We start from the raw sequence: 22,500 nt of genomic DNA, 5'->3' as shown, positions 1-22,500 counted from the left end.
TCCTCCAGAATTGCAGGGTTTACCGGAGTGCCGAGTTCTGTGGCACTGACTGTAAGCTGGTATTGGCTACCCTATGGGTCTACTTCAAAACTCCTCGTTCCTCCAGTGGCCACTCTGACTGAAGGAGGGGGAGTGTGCATGTAGGTTTGCAATGGCAGTCTCTGATCGATTTACAGAACTTGAAAACCTGATGGACCCAGTTGCTCTGTGGGAGTCCTTCAACCGGGAAACACTTGAAGCAGCGCACGAGTCCATTGGCATATGCAGAATTTCATCTCCCTGGAGACATTGGAGGGCACTAAAGTGTCCTCTAATGTCAAAGTCAAGGTCGGTAAACTTGATATTGCCCAGAGTTGCTCCACTGTGACTTTGGCCTGTAGCTATACTCAGTATCCAATCCATGTCAGTGATGAAAAGTGTTGGTGCAAGAACACAGTTCTTAAAAAGCAGTATTAGTAAAGAATGGTCAAAGAAATTCCTGTTCTTCTCTGAAAACTGAACAGCCCTAGAACGTGCTCTCATTCAGTATTACTTTTGCTATTCACATACTGCTACTCGTTATTATAATTTTTTTCTTAGGTTTTACAGTAAGCTGCCACATTCCACCAGATTCACACATTAGCATCAATTCTAGAGAAGAAAAGTTCAAACTAATTTAATAAAGTAATAATGCTCCACTGGTTAGCTCAAACAAACTAAAAATTTATTACTATGATATTCTTATTTAACAGAAAAAGAAAAAGGAAGGAAGCATCATGGAGCTGTAGGGAGGGAGGCTGTTTTTGCTGTATATATATATATTCCAAGTTGACCTTTGAGTTTTCATTTTATAAATAATTGTGAACACATTTTATCAAAGTCATATGTCAGTAACTTTCACTATTTCACCTATATATATATATATATATATATATATATATATATATATATATATATATATATATACACAAAATATGGCTTTCAGCTGTTCAGACAGTTGAAAAATAATTTTTCTCCCATTTCATTTTCTCCTTTCCCTTCTTTAACTTAATTTAAGTTTTCAATAACTTTATTGCACATGATCATTTTTGGAGCAAATAAATGTTAGAAAAATCACATTCAAAGACGAAGATGTAACTTTATTAAAATCACAGAAAGAATGATACCAAAAATACTGTAACATTTAAAATGAAATGTTTGTCTGTATAGTTCTCCTAATAAAATATATGAATTTTCTGCCTGTTTTACAAGGCAAAGATTTTCTTTAAAAGATTAAATTTCTACAGAAATAACAATCCATTACTCATGTAAGGAATGCAGTAATGTTCTCAAACATACAAAGTTCATCACTTTCAATGAATTAACTATCAATCTTTAAAAATCACATTGAAGTAAAAAGAAAAGAAATGAAAAGAAAAGAAGAAAAGAAAAAAAAAATGTATGTTAAAATAAGTGGAAGAACCAGCATATCATTAATGAGCTTGAAAGGTTACTACCTTTTTCCTTGAAATTGAAAATAGTTGGGATTGAATTTTCTTTTCATTTGCATTGCTTTATTAAATAAATTATTATATTTATATCCTTCAAGAAAAAAATATAACAATACATAGAAAACTGAGCCTATATGTATATATATAAACAAACACCCTATTTCAATAAATAGTTTACCTCCTATACCGATATCGTTTGAAATGAAACCACAGTTGGAAGATATTGTTGTGAAACTGACATCGAAAACCCCTTTTATAAGAATATTCCCACTCACGATTCACAATCTTGAAGGCAATATCTTCATATGGGGGACCAGCAGTGAACTTGAGAATGGCAAAGTCCTTGTTATCAGTGCAAGGAATAAGCTCGTATTGTGGTGTTCTCGATTTTTCAATGAGGTCAGGGTAGAATATGTTGAACTTGTAACCTTGTACAATCTTGGGTGGAGGGTTATCCATGTCGTAGTGAGTCTGATTGTACTTGTTCCACTCAAACCCAGTGTGCACTCGATTGAAGTACCTAGGCTTGCGGGGACGGTACTTGTCTGACCAGAGGTACTGTTGAGTGTCTAACTTAGCTTCCACACTGAACTGTGCTTCATCACTGAAAGGAAGAGAACTGTTAATATTTCTGAATATGTGCCAGCACTATGGTGAAATGTATTATTTCATATACTTACTCATTGTCAATATATGATACAAAATATCGTAAAAGTATTGCTATTGCACACTTACTCATTCATAGCTCGCTGTGCCTCTTTCTGCAAGACTTTCTCCTCTGATGACAAGGCACTTTCCACCCCTTGACCAGCGTTGACCACACGTTGCCGAGCCCAGAGTATTCTCTGCATGTCCTCAGACTCATCCATCACCACTGTGCCAGGCTCCAATTTCTTTTCCTTGATTAACCGAGGAGAATATCTACCAGCATTATAGAGTGAGATTGCACTATGAATAGCGCTATCACCTTCACAACCAGAATCCCATTCATCACCATCTCTGTAGGAGGAAGAAAAAAGGAAAATTGTCTGTTTAGAATGCTATATAATGGGAAAGTGCAAGTTTTGTAAAGTATTAAGCTGAAAATAATCATCAATTAATATAAATCAGTAATGCTTTTATATATATTTAAATTTATATTACAACATTTCATGGTTTAAATATGAATGAACTCTCTAGGGATATATCAAAACAAGCCTAAGCTAATATCTGAAAGATGTTAGCAATATATCTTCAATCTGGTTTCCCTTTACCACAAGCCTGCTGCCACTTATCAAAGGAAACGCAACTATGCCTGAATTACAACTAAATGCTGATGTCTTAATGGAATAATTCTTATATATGATTTCTTTCTCATTGAAACTTTTAAGAAATAATGAAGCATTTCTGGGGGGAATTAAGTCTAAATTAGGTTCATAACTTTTACAGGGGTAGTGTCAGTTTTTGTTTATTTTCAAATTATTCTTTATATGTATTTTTCATGTATATTTTAGACCCAAAACATCCTACAAAACGATTCTGACTGCCAATGGCAATGATATTTATTGTGAAGTTCTGCCGTAAATGTTGAATTGCATAACACATTCAGAGTTTTGTTATTTGATTTTAAAAATGATACAGAAACAAACTAAACCTGTCTACTGCACATAGAAAATGTATAATTATTTAGGATTTGATGCCCTTATGATTAAAGTCATACATGGGGAGGGTGCTCGAAAAACTAATGTCTGTCCTTGAAACCGAGAATATTAATTTTGTAAAAAATATAGTAGATACTGAATGGCTGATCTTTATAACTCCATATTTTCTATACTCAAATCATAATACATGTTTATAAAGTACAACCAGGTTGATATACTGTATTTGTAGATATTGCTTATGGTGGTTTCAACATGTTATACAAGAGTAAGATACAAAATGTGCCAAATTTATGACCTCTTATTATAATGCTCTATATTTAAAAATAACTGTTCCTCATCTGTGTCATTATCTACCTTGGTTACCCTAATCAGTCAGTTTTTACAATACTCTCTTTTTTTCTCATACTTTAACTGCACTAAAAAATGTATACTTGACATGGAGCTGTGAAGAAAACAAAACAAAACTTACTCTTCCTCTGTTTCTTTATTCTTCTCTTTTGTGCTTTCTTCTGTCTCATGTTCACTGTGATTTCCATCCTCCTCCACTTCCTCCTTCACCTTAACTTCTTTCATTGGTTCTTCATCACTGCTGCTGTCTTCAGATTCATCAGCTTCTTCAGGTATGTTATCCTCTTCTTCCTCCTCTTCCTTCACCCCTTGCTCAGCCTTTAGCATCTCCAGCTTCTTCTTCAGGTTATCCCTGTGTCGTTCACGAAGTCTGGCCCTAGCTTGATGTGCTGTGGATTCAAATATTCGTTATAACCATTGTAGAGGCAGAAGAGATGCAATATCCATTTATGAAAAAAATCATATGGAGAATATTTTCAATTTCAGATGTGCCCATACTCAACAACCACAGGCACAAAGACACAGACAAACTCAAGACATGGGCATGCACCTGCACATTCACAAACACACCCCTACCCCTACAACTAAATACCTACATACCTACACACACACATATTCAATCATTCACATAAAGACATGAAAGAAACCTTGTCTTATAAATATTTTACAGTTACTTGCATACAAGCAAATATAACTGAATTACATCATATTGTGCTATGTATGAATCCCTTATATTTGATAATTCCTTTGTTCTTAAAGAATAATTATCTAGTCTCTCAGCTTCTATATGCCAATGCATAAGGTATAAATACATTCTAAGTTTTAGATTCCTATCACTGTAATTACCTTTCAGTTGAGACAAAAGTGACTCCCAGTACCCAACATCAAGACCTGTTGTTGGACCTGACAATTTTGCTTCTATGGTTAACTGAAGTTTATTCAACTCTGCCAGGGACTTGTTTTGGAAAACAGCTGATACATCTGATGCTACAGCAGCATGGATGCCTTGTCGGTGTGTTGTTGCATCTTCTATTGTGTCCCGTTGCCGAAGACGTCTCAGTTCATCTTGCACTATGATAGTTAAATCAGTCCAATATGTCTGATTCATATTCTGTAAACAAGAAATCAAAATATGTAATCAAAAAGTCTCCCCTTCAACAAAAGTGAAACTTTTTGAGATCACAACTAAATCTTTAACATGTCCAAGAACTATTCAATTTATGAACTAAAAGATATGGAAGACACTTCTGTACATAAGAGAGTCACACATACTGAAACTATATTTCCCATTCCTTACCTCCTTTTCTAATTGCATATAAATTCTTATATCCTCCAACAAATCCTCTAGATCAACAAGTGTAAGCCCAGTCAAATGTGTGTAAGGCTCATGCATGTCAACTGCTGTCACATCACCTTCTGAGCTGACATACTGTGCTAGGAGATCAATTGGCTTGGCTCGTCCATCCTGAATTCGAATCTGTGACCGCAGCCTTTAAGGAATAGAGATTAATTTATGTATTGTAAAATTAATGAAAATACCAAGTATATAATTTAGCACTTTGGGGATAGAGACTAAATAATGTATTGCATTCCTTCATTACAATTGACTCACTGAATCTGGGTGCTTTGCTCCCTACATGCGTCCCAAAATCTGGGCATTTAGGCTTACTTGGCTGGCCACTCTCATGGGTGTGTGGCTTGTAGGCCAGGAACACACTAATACTCATATGTAATGTCAGGACTTCATGCCTCCCCTTTGCAATTCTCTCTTTTTCTGCATAAGCATTATTGTTTTTTGCCATTTTCCAAAGTTTATATATGTAATTTGATAATAGCAGGAATAAGATCTTGAGCATGGAAATGACAGTAATGTAGACTAGTGTTATTTGTGTGTGTGTGTGGGTGTGTGTGTGTGTGTGTGTGTGTGTGTGTGTGTGTGTGTGTGTGTGTGTGTGTGTGTGTGTGTGTGTGTGTGTGTGTGTGTGTGTGTGTGTGTGTGTCCATGCATGCCTGTGTGTGTGTGTTTAATCACCCTCGAAAGAGCTTTCTGCACTTGTGGTGAGGCATTCCATTCCAGTCAGCCCAGCCTTCTGGCAAAATTTCCATGTTTCCATTTTCCTGCCGCCACAGCCAAATTTTTCCATGAAAGCATGTTAACGACCTCTGGCCAAGCCGAATTTTAGTCATATCATATCACCCGGATCCAAGGGGTTAATAAAAGAGATTACATTTCATACGGAATTCAACCAAGCAATTCCGCCCTTCAAGTAAGTAATTTGGCACTTCAAATGAATCGTAAAATATCAAGACATATGTCTACAAACAGAATAATAGCAAAAAGAAATAAAAAAGTTAATCTCTACATATATTAAGTTTTCCTTTCATGGAAATCCCACCTGGCCTGCTCAAGCTGGAACTGATCTTCTTGCTTGGAGAATTGTGAAAACTGTGCAGCCTCCCTCTGGCGCTGCTCCAACTCCATCATCTTTTCCCGCTCTTGACGCTCTAGTTCTCGCTCTTGTCGTCTCTTCTTCACCTTCTCCAGCTCCATTCTGTTTTCATCCATCTTGAGACGATTCTGTTTTTCAATTTCTTCCCTGAAATGGTAGATTTGTGCATTGAAAAGGGCTGTATGAAGCCTCTAATCTTTTGTTATTGAAAATAGTAAAATTGAGGAACAACCATACTAAAAAAACATAAATAATAAAGAAAATCACTGCAAATTTTGGATTTCTATTATAAGTTTATCATAAATACACTACCTTTTCTACTTCAACTTAAATAATTTTCAGTAATGCCATGCCTACCATGATTTAGTTTATTTGTATTTATGCATAGATGGCTCCACAAGTTCTTTGTCACCAATTAGTCAATTACTAGTCTCACCTATCTTCCTTTCCTCTTTTCTTTGATTTTTGGAAACCTTTTATATTGTTTTATATGGCAATTAGTATTTTTAATAAAACTGTAATAAATATAATATCAATAATAATATTAACAGCATCAACTTTAATAGTATTAGAAAAATAGAAAGACAAAAAGGAAAAAAATCCTGAAAACTCAAGGAAAGGGAAACTCAGGCGAGGGCATGTGGACTACTAATGACTCCTTGGTGGCTGAGCACTTGTGGAGCTATCTATGTGTAGATATATTTAATAATAATACAAAATAATACTGCAAACTTTCTCAGTGGCATTGGGTTGATTAGACTAGTATGAAAAAATCATATTCAAAGGTGTTCTGCAATTCCACATATATATGTCTTCCACAATCACCCATGCCCTTATTTTGATAAGCAATTAATACTTCTTTTTAAATGCTACTATACAAAAGAAAAGAAAAGAAGAGAAAAAAATTACCTTGGCAGAGTTGCTAAGCCTTCCTTCTCCAACTTCTTTTTCCACACAAAGGTCTCAAGAAGGTTGTTATCACCATAAGGATTGTCAGCATTGGTGAAATGCAGATATTCACTGTCCCAACCCATCTTCTCCTTTCGTTTCCTTTCCTTCGCTTCCTAAGAACGGGGAAAAATATTACTTGTGCATTTGTAGATAGACAGTTAGATAGATAGAAAAATAGATACATAACTATTAACAAATATTATATCAACAGAAAATGAAGTTTGAACATCAACAGAATTTAGTAGTAGGGTTGTGCAACCAAACCCATGCAGATACCAATATAACTGTAATAACAATGATAATCATTTCCATTAATAACAAAACTGATGACAAAAATAATGAGTGACTTAATGATTAATCCAATAGTCATAGATAGCATGATGTTCTTGCTATGTCCACTGTATTTTTGTTTATTGTGTTTACACATAGATGGCTCCACAAGTAATTAGTCATTAAGAAGTCAATTATTAGACCTACTTGTCTCTGTTGTCTACCCCTTTCCTTGATTTTTGGAAAGATTATCTTTCATCTCTTACTGTTATTAGTATTTTGATAATCATAATGTCAATGATAATAATAATAGTATCAATAATAACAGCAAAGAACAATGTTTTCCTGCAAATTCAAGGAATTGAGAAGTCAGGTGAGGACAGATTAGTGTTTACAAATTTACTCTTTAGTGCTGAGTACTCCTGGAGCTATCTGTCTGCAACAAAAACTAGTGGACATCACATAAAACTGCGACCAAAGGGTTAACGGTCTGTTGCACCTCTTGTATGATCATTTTTTTTTTTTTTTTTTAGCTTATGTGGTAAAGTTATCACAAATGGCTCCACAACTGACAACAATACATGTTGGTTGTTTGATGATCATGATAAAATTTTAACTTTTGTTGAATAGTTCTAGGAGCAGTGCCTTTCAAACTGTAATATGCAATTTTGTTCAACTGTGTGTGCAAGGCAATACTAAGAAGTTATTTTATTTTAACTTTATCTAACCTCAATCATCGTTTTACTTAGACTGTATGTGTGTATGGGTAATGGCTTCTATATATGATACATAAATAAGCAGAGCAATTACACTGATAATTTTCTATGAAAAAGGACTAATAATAAGGAATGTTTTGAGACATGTGAAGCATCATCAGTTATTACAACACAGTAGGATAAATAAAGATTAAAGAAAATCAATATCAAATCATTACAACAGCCTCTTTTCTAACAAAAATACCATTAATGTTCTGTGAACACAGAGCTTGCATTTTACATGTTATCTGTGCAATTCTCAGTTATTGGCTATTTATGCATTCTGATTATCATCCATTAGACTCCTCTAATAATTACTGTTCATTTACTATATTCATTACTAATTCATTGTCCAGTATTCAAATATTACAAACTATAATACATTTCATTACTTTATAATAACAAGAGTGGAAACACAATATCAAAAAGATTTGGAAAACACTGATCATATCAGAAACAATAATTACAAAAGATATGGAAAAAAATTCTAATTCATCACACCATGACAAACGTGTCTTGAACCAACCTTTTTCTGGAGTCTCCGCAGTCGTTTTTCAGCTGGTGTCTCCATGGCTTTCCTTGCTACCTTTTCTTTGACCTTTTTCTCTTTTATTCTTTTCCGTTCCTCTGTAAGTCTCTGAAGCAACTTGGTTTCGTCTTCTGTACTTTCATCAGAACTCATTGAAGATGTTGATGATGAAGATGATGACTTCTTGAATTTCTTTTTCTTTTTCTTGTTTTTCTTGTGTTTTCTTTCCTTAGACAAAGACTTTTCCCTTCTTCTATCTACAGATTCCTCTGAGCTAGATCTTGATTTCTTTTTGAGTCTGCTGTGTCTCTGGTTACCAGTATTATGATCAATTGATAGTGACCTTTGCATTTGCATTTCCCTGCCTCTAGAATTTGACCTCATCCTTTCTCTGCTCCTAGACTTTGACCTCATCCTTTCCCTTCCTCTGGAATTTGATCTATGCCTCTGCCTACTTCCAGCCTTTGCTCCATCTCTTTCTCTGTCCCTTGATGTTGATCGACGATCTCGTTTATAGTCACTTCTGTCATGGCGTCTTGGAGGAGACCTTGACCTGGACCTTGTATGCGACTGATATCTGGGCTGCTTCTCTTGTGAAACAGATCTTGAACGGGACCTGAAAATTACATCATACTGTGTTAATGGTTTCATAACACAACTTTAAAAACATCTGGCAAAACAAATTTCTGACCACATACATTTGAATATGATACTAGTACTAGTATTTCATTGGTGCTCTGGTTATCAACCCCTTGGATCCACGTGCTTCCACTGCCCACAAGTGGACCAAAATACAGGCATTAGGCTTACGTGAGTGGCCACTCTGTCTGTATTTGTCACTTGATTTGATATATCAAGATGGCAATAGTCTGCTTTCCTTGCACAGACTCCATATCATCTCTCTAAGTAGTCCAAAATTCTGTGCAATAGTAACAATAAGTAACATTTTGTTATTTGTGATATCTTTTTAATGTTTTCATAATATTCAATATTCTGTAATACAACCTGCGCCACCAGTTACAACGGGCAAGAATAGGTTCCTGAGCATGGAAATAGTGTCCTCCCTGGAGACTGTGCTCTTCCAGTCATGGCTCAAATGATGTTACATTCCACACTTGTTTATCTATAGAAATAATACAGAAGCCCCTTCCTAAATGCCCACTAAGTCTAATCACCCTCCAAGAGCATTCTGTCACCTCAGCCCTCAGCCAAATTCTCCATGATAGCATGTTCTTTTCACCCGCCCCTAAAGCCAAAAGTCTTCATGACATGATGGTCACCTCATCCAGCAACAGCAACATGCAGTGACACAATGCAATTTGTAAATATTTTAATAATGTAGATTAGCTCATCGGATCAGGCTAAAGACCAGGTGACAGGATATGTTGTCATGAATTTTTTTTGGCTGAGGGCCAGGGTGATGAAAATGACTTCACATGAATGCAGAAAGATCTTGGAGGATAATTAGATTCCGTAGGCATTTAGGGAAGGGGTTTTGTGTTATTTCCATTAGTAAATGAGGGTCAAATGTACCATTCATGAACCATGGATGGAAGAGCATAAGGAGAACACTATTTTCATTTTCAGAACAATGAATAATAGAAAAATATTTATAAAATCAAATAACACTCGATTACTTATTGCAATTATTACTACACAGTGTTGTAGACTACCAACAGAGTCTGATCAAGGAAAGCAGTGTATTATCATCTTGATATAGCATAACAAATGACAAATATAGACCTTGGAAAATGGCAAAGCAGTTAAAAAAAAGTCTATGTAGAAAAAGAGATAATAACATGGCAAAGGGGAACCACAGAGTCTTGATAACATACATGAGCATTTGAGTGGGCAAGCCCTACAAGTCACATACCCAGGAGAGTCACCACTCAAGTAAGCCTATTGCCTGGATTGTGGTCAACATTCACCTGGCTCCAATTGGTTAACAATGCTAATTAATCTGTAAATCTCCATTTTTCCCATACTAGAAAAGGAAGAAAGAAAGTATGAGGCCCTGATGCTGCATCTCAAAGTAAATGCTGGTAATAGAACATACTTACACATTTATATTGTATTAAATCTACTGTAATAAGACGATAAGGAAAATATGGCAATAAATCTTGCTTATCATAACAGTAATATTACACATTACGTATGTCTTAAATGTGATGTGGCATCCCTACTCTTATTGCCATTGCATCAGTTGTAAATGTGAGAGCCGCTATTTGTATATTTTTTATAAAATATAGCAATAAAAATGTAGGAGACGGCTCAATGAACATTTGATAAATTGTCAAAGTAGGCCTCGAAGCTTTTCTCATTATTTCCAAAGCTGAATAATCTTCAATGGTGTTAGGACAAAATTAAAGATAGTCTTTGTGAATGTGAATAGAAAATATCATTGAGATATAAAAAAATAACTAATCTAACATTTGGCAACAAATGAAAGGGTTCCTTTAAGATTTTTCTATCATATTCAATGCAGAATTATCTTCAAATTTATATAAATTTCATTGTACTTTTAACCCCTTCACGACGGGTCATGTCTCTGGACGTCATAACAAACCGCTCGAAATGTGGCGTGCGACCGTACGCCGCGGCGGCGCACAAAAGCGCTTCGAGGCAGTGATTTGACTTGATGTACCGAACTCCTGCGCTCAAAGTCGGGGCGTTGCCATTGATCGCCAGAGCGTAGTTTTTTTTTTTAAGTTTTAGACAGTCCTTACATGTGCAAAACTTCCACATCTTTCCTGAAACTTCAGCAAATTTGTCGAGTCAAAGACATATGAAGATAATCGCACATCAATAGTGACAAATAGACTTTGGAGACCCATTCTGATTTATTGACAACAATCAATTGATCCTTTTCTACATATTTAGAGCAATTTTCTATTAGAGCACAAATGTTGCCTCACGGCTTCACAGCTGATACAATGACAACAAACCTATGGTTGCCCAAATTTTTGTTGAATATATAAAATGTGTAATACTATTTTTATTACAGAATTAAGATTTATTGCAGTAAGTAGTCTTAACATATTACTGCAATCATCATTATGGACTGTATAATGATGAAAATCTTTATTCTATTACCACATTAACTTTGGGATGTGGCGACAAAGTTCAAAATCTATGACCTTTTGTGAATACCGCCCCTGATTTTCTCTGTCATTAAATAATACCAAATGTCCCCAAATCAGTCCACGAAAGCCCACATCAACAACAAATGAACTTACCTCCTCTTATACTTCTTTCTCTCTCTGCTTCGTGACCTAGAACGATCATATCTCTTTTTCTTCTCACTTCCCATTCTGCCTTTCTCTTATAGGGTCTTAGGCTTTTTATGTCTATATCCCCTGCGTCCTCATTCTACGTCTCAACACAACGTTTCAGTTTGTAAACAATCCTGACTCAACGTCTGCTACGATAGATACCGGGAGAACGAGAATCCACATAAGAGCAACTGCGTTCTGCCCGGGAAAGTCTGGCAGATATACGTTTCATTCTCTGATACTATTATTTAAGTTTTATTATTATTATAATCACTATTATAATTATCTTAATCATTATTATTATTACCATGAATGTAATTATATTGTTATTATTATGATGATGGTGTTTATTATTATTATTATCTCTTTTGTTATAAATAATGATAATAATAATAATAATAATAATAATAATAATAATAATAATAATAATAATAATAATAATAATAATAATAATAACACAACAACAACAACAACAACAACAACAACAACAACAACAACAACAACAATGATAATGATAATAATAATAATAATAATAATAATAATAATAATAGTAATAATAATAATAATATAAATTTTTACTGTCAGCATTAGTGTTATCAGCATTATTATTATCAGTATTGTTATTGTCACTATCATTGTTATTATCATTATTATTATTATTATTATTGTTATTATTATCATCATCACAATCATTATCATTATTGTTGTTAATGTTGTTATTATTATCATTAATATTGTTATTAGTATTATTATTATTAGTATTATTATTACTATTATTATTATTATTATTTTTATTATTATCATCATAATTATTATCATCATCACAATCATTATCATTATTGTTGTTATTGTTGTTATTATTATAATTTATATTGTTATTATTATTATTATTATCATTATTATTATTATTATTATTATTATTATTATTATTATCATTATTATTATTATTATTGTTGTTGTTGTTATTATTATCATTAATATTGTTATTATTATTATTATCATTATTAGTTTTATTATTATCATCATAATTATTATCATTATCAGTCACCATTACTGCCATTATTATATCTATTATTTTCACTATTACTGTTATTATTATTATTATTATTATTATTATTATTATTATTATTATTATTATCATTATTATTATTATTATGATTATAATTATCGTTATCATTATTATTGCAATCATTGCTGTTATTGTTACTATTATTGTTATTATTATTATAATTGTTCTTATTACTACTGTTATTATTATTATTGTTGTTGTTGTTGTTGTTGTTATTATTATTATTATAATTTTCATTATTATTATTATTATTAATATTATTATTATTATCATTATCATCATCCTCACACACACACACACACACACACACACACACACACACACACACACACACACACACACACACACACACACACACACACACACACACCACCACCACCACCACACACATACAAACACAGACACGTATATATGTATATGTGTGTTTCTTTGTGTGTTGTGTATGTGTGCACATTTATATTCATTTGTATATCTATATATGTAAATTAAACCATAGCACTTTATGACATACCTTTTTGTTCCTAACTTTATCAATTAACAAAATATCATCTAAATAAGTATATCTGAATATACTTCACTACTTAAAGGAAATACAGCTCAATATTACTCATACTAATAACACGTTACTGTTTGGAATTGCTTTCTTTTTACTACTGCATTTTGATAATTACTCGTACATTTGGTTATATTCAATAACCACAAAAAATGTCGTTTTTCCATTAAATAGAATGAATGGGAAAGGAATCTGCATGTAGGAGAACTGTTCTCGTTCTCTCTCTCTCATTTTCCTTTATCTCATTCCAGCCACAGGATCCACCTTGGAAGGACACGCCTTTACGCGGCTGATTCAGAGCGAAGGGAAGAACTTACCGGAAAAGGTGTTCGACGGGGCGCAGCGGGTTGCGCTAAGCCAGATAACGCCAAGAGAGCTCCAATGACCTCTCGGTCTCAAGGTTTTTGCCTGGGCGGTTTAAAGAGATGTACTAGACCCGCCCCACAGCAAATTTGGACTTGTCTCATACGCGCTATCCTGGCGCTTTCGCGTCCATCCTTCATTGCTGCCGCGATACTAATTGTTTGCATTTAGCTTCGTGTCCTCTAGCCTACACTTTCCTTTACGGATTTTTCGGCATTAGGATAACTCTCTGCGAACCTTCTGGTGAACTGGACCCCATCTTCGGGCGCTGCTTCTACGCTAATTTCCCACTTTTCCATTCCTTTTTCCCGTTTACCCTACCTTCTACCTTTAATACTATCCTCCCCTGCTCCCATCCTATCCCTATCCTACCCAGCATCCTGCCGAAATCCACAGGGCGAGTCGAGCACAGCCGGACCACTTCCCTCTGCCAGCCTCCTTTTTACGCATTTTATATCTGTACCACGCTGGCTCTTATTTTTACATGTATTTTACTTTTATTTCCATCCTTTTTGTATTCTTTTAAATAAACTTTGAGATCCTTGATTATCCGTACATGGTTTACAAAGATTTTGATGATGTGCGGATAACAGACATCCACATCTGCTGCGTCTGCATCTTTCTTTTCACGTGTTTTTTTTTTTTTTTTTATCACTTGTATTTTAAGCTCCGCTTTACTTTTGTAAGGTTTCTTTTTACTTATTTATCCTTTTAATTTATCTTTGACGGCGAGAGTAAGTTACTTATTTAAAGATTTTTATTCATGAATCGCAGCAGATTCTTTTACGTCTTTCTTACCATAATTATAATTCTTTGATGATTTCTTTTAACGTTTAATTGTTTTTGTGACTGGTTTTATCTTTTGTAAATTTTATTTTATTAAAACCATTCTTATTTATTGTTTTATGCTATTTAGGCTGGACGTGCCATTTTACTAGTTTACATTCACTGTGAACCATGTGTGCTCCTTCGACTTTTACTTTTTACTTCCTCTGAATTTTACTTACTTTAATCTTGTCCTTTTACTGTTTACTCTTATTCATGCTCATACCTTTTACTGTCTTTTACTTGAGCTTTTACTTCTTCCCTCATTTTACCTTTTACTCGTTTTATCTTAGATGTTAGTTCTTTTTAATGTTTTTAAGCCCTTCTGGCATGCTTACAGTTTTTCTTAAGCCCTTCTGGCGTATTTTTATTCAGTCATAAGCCCCTCTGGCAATTGTCTTTTACTTATTAGTTTGTTTTACTTTGGTGCCTTCTGCACGGTTCTTTTTGTTCATTTTAGATTTTGTATTTATTTGTCATGCTTTGCTCGGACGTGGGCAGTGTGTCTGGGGGGCCTTAGCGTGCCTGCCTTACGGTGTGCAGAGAGTTGCCATTCTATTTGCTAGGGACTGGTATGTCAGACCATCTCATGACTGCCACTTTAGTTTTTCGCATAGGAATGAATAGGCAATGAAGGAATTTCCTTGAACAGGTGCAGGACCCCTCTTCCCTCACTGAGTTGAAACAGCCTTTGGGTGGCTGTTTCAGAGGGAAGAGGGAATCACTTTGAAAAGGTACAGGTCCTCTCCTCCCTCACTGAGGTGAAACAACCTTTGGGTGGCTGCTTCAGAGGGATGAGAAAAAGGGTTCCAAACAATGATGTCCTGGAGGTGGAAGGGCATCCCCTCTAGGTCTCTCCCCAGGGGTTCACACCTACCCACGTGTTTGCTGTACGTGGCAGTCTTGTGCGCTGTGGAGACGGGAGTCCTGGAGGTTGAGCGATGCCGTGAATGAGTACGCCCCGCGGCTAGCAACATGCCTCTTTGGTCCTCTATTCCAGCAAGACAGGCGGCCTGATTCTGGCCCGGTCAGGCCAATCGGCTGGTCTCCCTCGGGAGGCTAGGTTCAAGCAGTCATGCCGCCATTGGCACTCACACTGCTCCGTGAGCGCCGTTACAGTGGCTATTGGCTGCGTATACCCTCTTATCCCCCCCGTAGCTGTTAGACACTGGCTCTAACATTCAGCTTCCTCTTATTGGTGGGTAGGGGCGTGAGAGGATGAAGCAGTGTCCAAACACATGGAAAAATTAACCCAAAACCCCCCACAGACAGATTCAAATGTTGACGACCCATGCAAGGCCCAGACCACGGCAGCCATCCTGAAACCATATTTGCCTCCTGGTGGCAAAAGAAAATCCCATGCACAGGATGACACTGTCACGCCTGCTGCCAAGATGGATAAGACAGAGAAACTATCCAAATGTCTGTCCATCAGATTGTCCAAAAGATAGACTCTTGTGCTGGCCTCTCCAGGGAGGCCCCTGAGTTCTCACACGTCCTCCCTGATTGAGATGGGAGCACAGATTGAACCAGCCGAAGCAGCTGCTGCCCCCACAAGCAAGCCCCAAAGCCGAAAGGGCGGGCCGAAACGTCCGAGGCCGGAGACAGACTCTGAGGGAGAGTTTAGGCCCCTAAACGTTTCCCGCACTTCAACGTTCCAGCTAAACCCGAAGGCTTCGACAATGCCTACCAACTGGTCAGGGCATTGGAGTTGCAGTGAAAAATCCGTATATAGGTCCGGGTTGCCAGAGATCAGGGCATGATCATTATGCCCAAAGACCTTTGAACATATGTGTCTGAGCCACTTCGGTGTTTCAAGTGCCAGAAATATGGTCACCACCAGGCTAGCTGCACAGCCAAGCCTAAATGTGGTGTCTGTAGCAGGGACACAACAGCCAAATGGCCCAACTGTGCCAAGAGTAATCACGCCTGGAGCCTGGCTTGCTCTGTCAGGAAAGAGGCGGCCCTCAGGCGACAAGAGGTTGCTAAAAAGCGATCAAACTTTGTTCCTACTTCCCCAGGCACCTATGTCTGGGAAAAGAACAAAAGTGAAAAGGCCTCCTGACCTCCTAGGAGGAAGGAAGCCGCTCCCCAGCCGACACTGGATATCTCCAACCAAAAGTTTCCGGCCATGCAAAAAGTGCAGAAAAAGAACCAAAGGAATAAAGGTTCAAAGAGCACTACAAAACCTCCCCAAGTGATGATCATCTCCTCTTTGATGAGGAAGATATGACTCTCCTGCTGACTGCTGTAGTCACAGCAGTAGCAACACCCCTGGGGAGGTCGAGGGAAGAGGCCGAGAAGGCAGTCACGGTCACCATGACGGCAATGACCCAGACTGTCGCAGTCCTGAAGGGAAGGAAGCTGGAGAAAGCCAAACCAGCCCCACCCTCACCCCAGGACGAGACTCCCCTCCCCACTCCAACCCAGGCCATGCCCTCACAGGCAGAGCCAAACCAGGCTGAATCTGTGCAGCCAGAGCACGCTGGCCTTGCCTAGGCAAGGCCAGTAAAGAAAAACACACAGAAAAAGCCTGAAGAGAAAAAGCCAAACTAAAGTCAGAGCTACCAAAGGCTCTCCACCCCCAGTGGACCCAGAGATAGCTTGATAACAGACGAAGACCCCTCAACCAGCAAGGACTTCGCAATGGATTTGTCAGACTCTCAATCCGAATATGACGATGTCTCTGATGTAACTATCACCAAGTAACATCATGACAACCTAAGCCTACTACAGTGGAACATGGCTTCTCCACAAGGAATACCATCCTCCACGCAATAGTGTGATCAAGGAACATTGACATTGTCATGCTCCAGGAGACATTAACAGTGGAAGCTGTTCGCTTCTCAGGGTATCATGTCTTCATGCTGCCACGCACAGCTGGCAAGAGAGGCTTGATCACCCTTGTCAGAGCAACAATCCCCTGCTCCACAATAGCCGATGCACCGCACTGTGGAGACGATGTTGAATCTATTGCTGTTGAGATTCACCTGTAAAATGTGTACAGCCGGCCAAGCTGTAGGAACTTAGATATCAGCCAGGTCTGTGCTTCTGCTGCATATGACCGAGTGATCATAGGGGGAGACTTCAATGTGTGCACACCATCCCATTCTGGCTCCCTGCTGAGCACCGGATGCGGCTGGCTATCACATAGCCAATGTGCTGGTGGGGAGGATTAGCTGGTGTGTTGATTACGGCACTATAACTACCCTCATAGGTGCTGGCCCAGCCCAAATGCCACGACCAAATCCAAGATGGAAAACAGACAAAGCCAACTGACAGGTGTTTCAGAACGCCTAGGTCCACTGTCTTAGATGCAATGAACCCTTACAAAGTGAAAATGTGGAAGTGCTTGAAGCCAGACTTATAAATGCCATTAATCAAGCAGCCTCACTGATCATACCCAAAAATCGGCCTGGGTCCAGGAGTCACAAAGACGCCTGGTACTTTAACGACGAGATTAGGGAGGTCAACCACAGAGTAAACATGTGCCGAAAACAATTCCGAAGGCAAAGAACCCCTGACAACCTAGCCCCCCTAAGGGAGGCTGTCAGGGATGTCAAGGAAATTGCAAACAGAGTCAGGGATGCCAAGGAAACTGCCAACAGAGTCAGGGATGCCAAGGAAACTGCCAACAGAGTCAGGGATGCCAAGGAAACTGCCAACAGAGTCAGGGATGCCAAGGAAACTGCCAACAGAGTCAGGCAGGAAAAGTGGCTGGAATGGTATGAGTCCTTCGACTACCAAACCACCCTTTCAGAGCTATAGCAACAGGTCAGGCGAGCTACCAGCTGCTCAGCCCCGAGGTGCACACATCATGACCCTCAATCAGAGGCAAACCAACTGGCGCACGAGTTCTCTGCGAGAACAAGCAGCAAAATCTGCCATCCGAACTGAGGGCAAGACAAGAACGCCTACAATCAGACAGACTTGCTCAGATCAGATAAAGGGCAGCCGAACCCGATAACTCAGATGTTATTTTTTCTCTGAGGGAACTAAGGAAAGCCTACAAAACTAGTTCTAGCACAACCCCGGGCTCTGATGGGATCTCGTACCCCATCATTTCCCACCTAGGAGTAGCAGGTGAGCTTGCACTCCTGCAACTCATCAACAAGTCCTGGGAAACTTCCACTCTACCCCAGAGTCGGAAGAGGGCTACCATAGTTCCCATCCCAAAACCAAATGAGCCAGGGAAGTACCGCCCCATCTCTCTCCTCAGCTGTCTGGCCAAGACGGCCGAGAGGATGTATTAAACCGACTCTTATGGAAAATGGGACCCCCACATGAACACCTCCACATATTTTCCAGGGGCATGAGCACAGCACACAGCATAGGCACGCTCATAAGCACAATCAGCATGGGCACATCTGTGGTAGTATTCCTTGACCTGGAGAAGGCTTTAGAATTAGCAAGTCCTCTTGCCATTCAGGAGAGCCTGATCCAGAAGGGAATCAGATGAAAGTTCTTGGCTTGGATAGGTGGCTACTTCAGGAACAGGACAGCCAGAGTCAAATTCCAGGGTCACCTATCACAGCACATGCCACTAGAAAATGGAACGCCACAGGGTGGGGTTCTCAGTCCAGCCCTATTTAACACCTTAATGTCCTGCATCCTCAACATACACCTCCCACTGGGATGCAAGATCATCTCCTATGCAGACAAACTTGCTATCACCTCCACTGGTCCATACTGCCTAAATAAAGCCCAGCGTTGTCTGGACCTTGTGTCTGAGGAGTGTTCTAGGACAGGACTAAAGATCTCTGCAGCCAAATCCAAAGCCATGGCTCTGAGATATAAAGTTCAAGGCACAAGTCTGAAAATCCAGGGAATGGACTTGTAATGGGCCCAGGACTTGCTTGGGGGTAAGGATTCCAGAAGGATGTCCAATACCTGGTTGACCGAACCAAAGCAAGACTGTCTGTCATGAGAGTAATAACTGGGAGACACATAGAAGCCAGACACAAAGTACTAAGATCATTCTATGTATATGCCGTCTGGCCCATTGTGGACTATGCCTCAGTTGCTCGAATTGCCATAAAGAAAAAATACAAAGACAAATTGGAGGCAGTCCAAAATGAAGCTGCCAGGATCATTCTGGGTGCCCCAAGGTGGACGAAAGTCCTCAACCTCCTCTTGGAGGCAAACCTTCTCCCCCTGGACTCACGAATCGATCTAATGGCAAAGGTTATCCAGGCTCACAGGAACACAAGCTTAAGACAAAAAATAATCAGACGCCTAGAACAAGACAACGAGCTCTTTGCAAACAACTCCTGGCTGTCCCACACAGCCAGGGTGTTGATACGCCATCAGCTCAAAGAACAACTTCTTGCTAAGGCCATGGACTCCCCCCACCCTAACTTTATCGAAGCCCCGCCGTGGGCACAAACCTTGATAGAGTTCTCCATCATGAGCCTGTCAATGAAAAAGAGTCAATACCCCACGCCTAGTCTAAAGGCAGAGGCCCAGAGAATCATTGCAGCCATCACTCCTCCGGGTAGTAGAACATACTTTATGGATGGATCAGTCTATTCCTTGAGCCACACTGCAGGCGCCGGCTTTGCAGCAAGGGGTGCCACAAAATCCCTGAGGATAACAGACAACGCCTCCTCGCTATAGGCAGAGGCAGTTGCAATCATGGGAGCCCTAGCCCACGCATCCCTGAGGGAAGGACACATACAGACTCCAGGGCAGCCATTAACTGTCTTCAGCACAGCTCACCCAAAAACAACATCTACCTCCTGACCACTGTGCTTACCATAGCGCAGAAAATTCTTGCTCAGGGTAGAATAATAATAATTAACTGGGTCCCCAGCCCCCAAATCCCATAATCATACAACCAAGCCGAAAAATCCTAAAGGAGAAGTGTACGGCGGCCGCTCGTACTTTCCTCCTGCAGCTTCACAGAGAGGAAACGAGATCCTCCCCCTCGGCCAGCTGGTACTCAGACGTGACAGGCTATGAACCACTGGCACACTCTGAAGTAACCGAAGTCATTCTTCAATGCGACTAGGTTTCCACTGTGCATGGCAGATTATAGAGACAATAGACCGTGAAGAGAGGTGTTGCATGCATTGCGGCGAGCCGAACGCCACACTCGTGCATTACTTACAGAATTGTGAGCACACACAATTCCTGAGACAGGGACCGCCCACAACAGCCGCCGTGCTGGTAAAGAGATTATGCAATATGCTTACATAATGGCGGCAGGAGCGCCTGCTGGCAGTCCCACCGAGTGTCAGAAAACAAAGTGAGACAGCCATAAAAAAGCTGACACAGGCCGGGCCCGGGCGAAGCTAGAACTTCGCAAATCTCAAATGAATGAATTCCTTTATCTTATCAATATTATCAGTTGCATGATATCTGAAGTAGATTGCTTAGTCAGCTACTCTCCCTTTGGTCCTGCTTTTCCATTGTTATTCATTCACCTATCAGGTTTGAGTTATTACTATCAGTGGAAAAATCCACGCAATTTGTTTGTTTGAAATTATTACAATTGGCTCTATCAAGGGAATGGGTGCAGAGTGACCTTGAGGCTTACATGATGAAAGTAAGCTAATCATCGGCATCATCAGTATTCGTGGCAGTAGTTGCCATCGTACAGACTAGTAAGTAAAGAACCATCCGTCAAGAATATGTGATCTTCACTGAACAATGTAAGAACTTAGTACTCTTAAAAGCCAAATTTCAAGTGATTTTCCAACGGAAGCCACCTCTCTGCTCCAACACAAAGGTGCCGAGCTACAGTGCTACACGTGCGTAGGATACATCTCTTCTCTTCCTGTTGATGACGTGACACCCATTCTGCGTGTCGGAAGACTTCATGGCTTCGAAGGTGCTGAAGTTAAAATCTCGACAGGGCGTATGTCACGCCGAGACTCGGAAGACGGGTGCGTGTGTTTGTGTTTCCATTTCGACGTTTCATTTTGGTGCACACACACACACACAATTCCTCTCGGGATTTTCTCCTTCGAACTTTTCCTTTTCTAAATTTACCCTATCATCATCTTTATCATGATCATAATTATTGTCCTCATTATCATATTTACTGATATTGATATTATTTATATTATTGTTATTATTATCTTTTTTATTTTCACTATTATTATTATTATTTTTACTATTACTATTATTCTGATTATCGGTATTTATTATTATTATTATTATTGTAGTGTACGGCTGCGCACTCGCCGACTCTAAGGTCGATCTCGCCTGGACTGACATCGTCCTCGGGCGCCGAGTGGTTGAGGCCACATGCCTGCCTCCTCTACCACGGAACAAAGGACGTGGGGAACTCTACGATGCTGCCATTGACTGGGATGAAACGTCCCGGGCTCCGCTTCCACCGACGATGCAGGCGCACTCGCTGTGCACCCGCACGAGGCTGGTGCTTCACCCGCCATTTACGCCTCGCCCACGTGATTCTAGTGCGACTTCATAAGCCGTGACCAAAGCCATACGAGCCGCCAAATACAGTGTTAAGAACTAATGTGAATATGGTTATAAAAATAACCAAAGAACGTATTTTCAACCAAGTCTCGTTACTTGAATGGCGTTGAAGTCTCCGAGAAAAAATAGAGATTCATTTATTTTCTAAGTCCAATACCGTAGAGAGTTACAGCCCGAAATGCACAATTTTCACGCAAATTGTACATTAACAGTTCTCCTATGTATTCTTTCCTTTATTACTATTTGTTTAATATTCTATCTCTTTGGCGACGCTTCCAAAGTGTCAATATAACCCCTGAAGAGAGTAATGGTTATTACATATTTTGGGTGTTTGTTTTTCTCCCCCTCTCTCTTTTCATGGTAGTTCGGGTCCTTTGGGTTGTTTGGACTACCGAACTATCGGGTTGGTCTTCCAAAGCTTTGCCTATCTTTTTCTTTTCGCGCCATGCTTATGGGGAAGACTGTTCGGTCCTGACTTCTATGCTGAACAGTGGTTCCGCTCCCGGTATTGTGCTCGCTTTGGATTTACTTCGTCTTGGATTTACCTTGCTGTGGATTTG

At 39.1% G+C, this 22,500-nt stretch overlaps 1 protein-coding gene across 1 annotated transcript; it reads right to left on the bottom strand.

Moving 5' to 3' along the window:
- Window positions 1-1,101: 1,101 nt before the first annotated feature.
- On the bottom strand, window positions 1,102-11,841 carry LOC125029651 (cactin-like). Its single transcript, XM_047619661.1, has 9 exons — window positions 11,649-11,841; window positions 8,410-9,028; window positions 6,817-6,971; window positions 5,854-6,054; window positions 4,755-4,947; window positions 4,304-4,568; window positions 3,579-3,846; window positions 2,205-2,468; window positions 1,102-2,073 (listed from the first exon to the last, which is right to left on the bottom strand). The coding sequence occupies exons 1-9, from the start codon at window positions 11,720-11,722 to the stop codon at window positions 1,644-1,646; spliced, it is 2,469 nt and encodes an 822-aa protein (XP_047475617.1). The 5' UTR covers window positions 11,723-11,841; the 3' UTR covers window positions 1,102-1,643.
- Window positions 11,842-22,500: the final 10,659 nt, after the last annotated feature.

The sequence above is a fragment of the Penaeus chinensis genome, chromosome 10, assembly GCF_019202785.1.
Source record: "Penaeus chinensis breed Huanghai No. 1 chromosome 10, ASM1920278v2, whole genome shotgun sequence".
NCBI classification, from domain to species: Eukaryota; Metazoa; Arthropoda; class Malacostraca; order Decapoda; family Penaeidae; genus Penaeus; species Penaeus chinensis.
Note: the sequence above shows the minus strand (reverse complement) of the source record. Positions and strands in the feature narration are given on the sequence as shown.

What these genes read in the sequence shown, in the direction of transcription:
- LOC125029651 (XM_047619661.1), bottom strand. Translation starts at nt 11,722, where the DNA reads ATGGGAAGTGAGAAGAAAAAGAGATATGATCGTTCTAGGTCACGAAGC. An exon ending in TGCGGAGACTCCAGAAAAAG is followed by an intron (nt 6,972 to 8,409) that starts GTTGGTTCAAGA and finishes CCCCGTTCTTAG; the next exon opens with GAAGCGAAGGAAAGGAAACG. An exon ending in ATATGCAATTAGAAAAGGAG is followed by an intron (nt 4,569 to 4,754) that starts GTAAGGAATGGG and finishes TCTTGTTTACAG; the next exon opens with AATATGAATCAGACATATTG.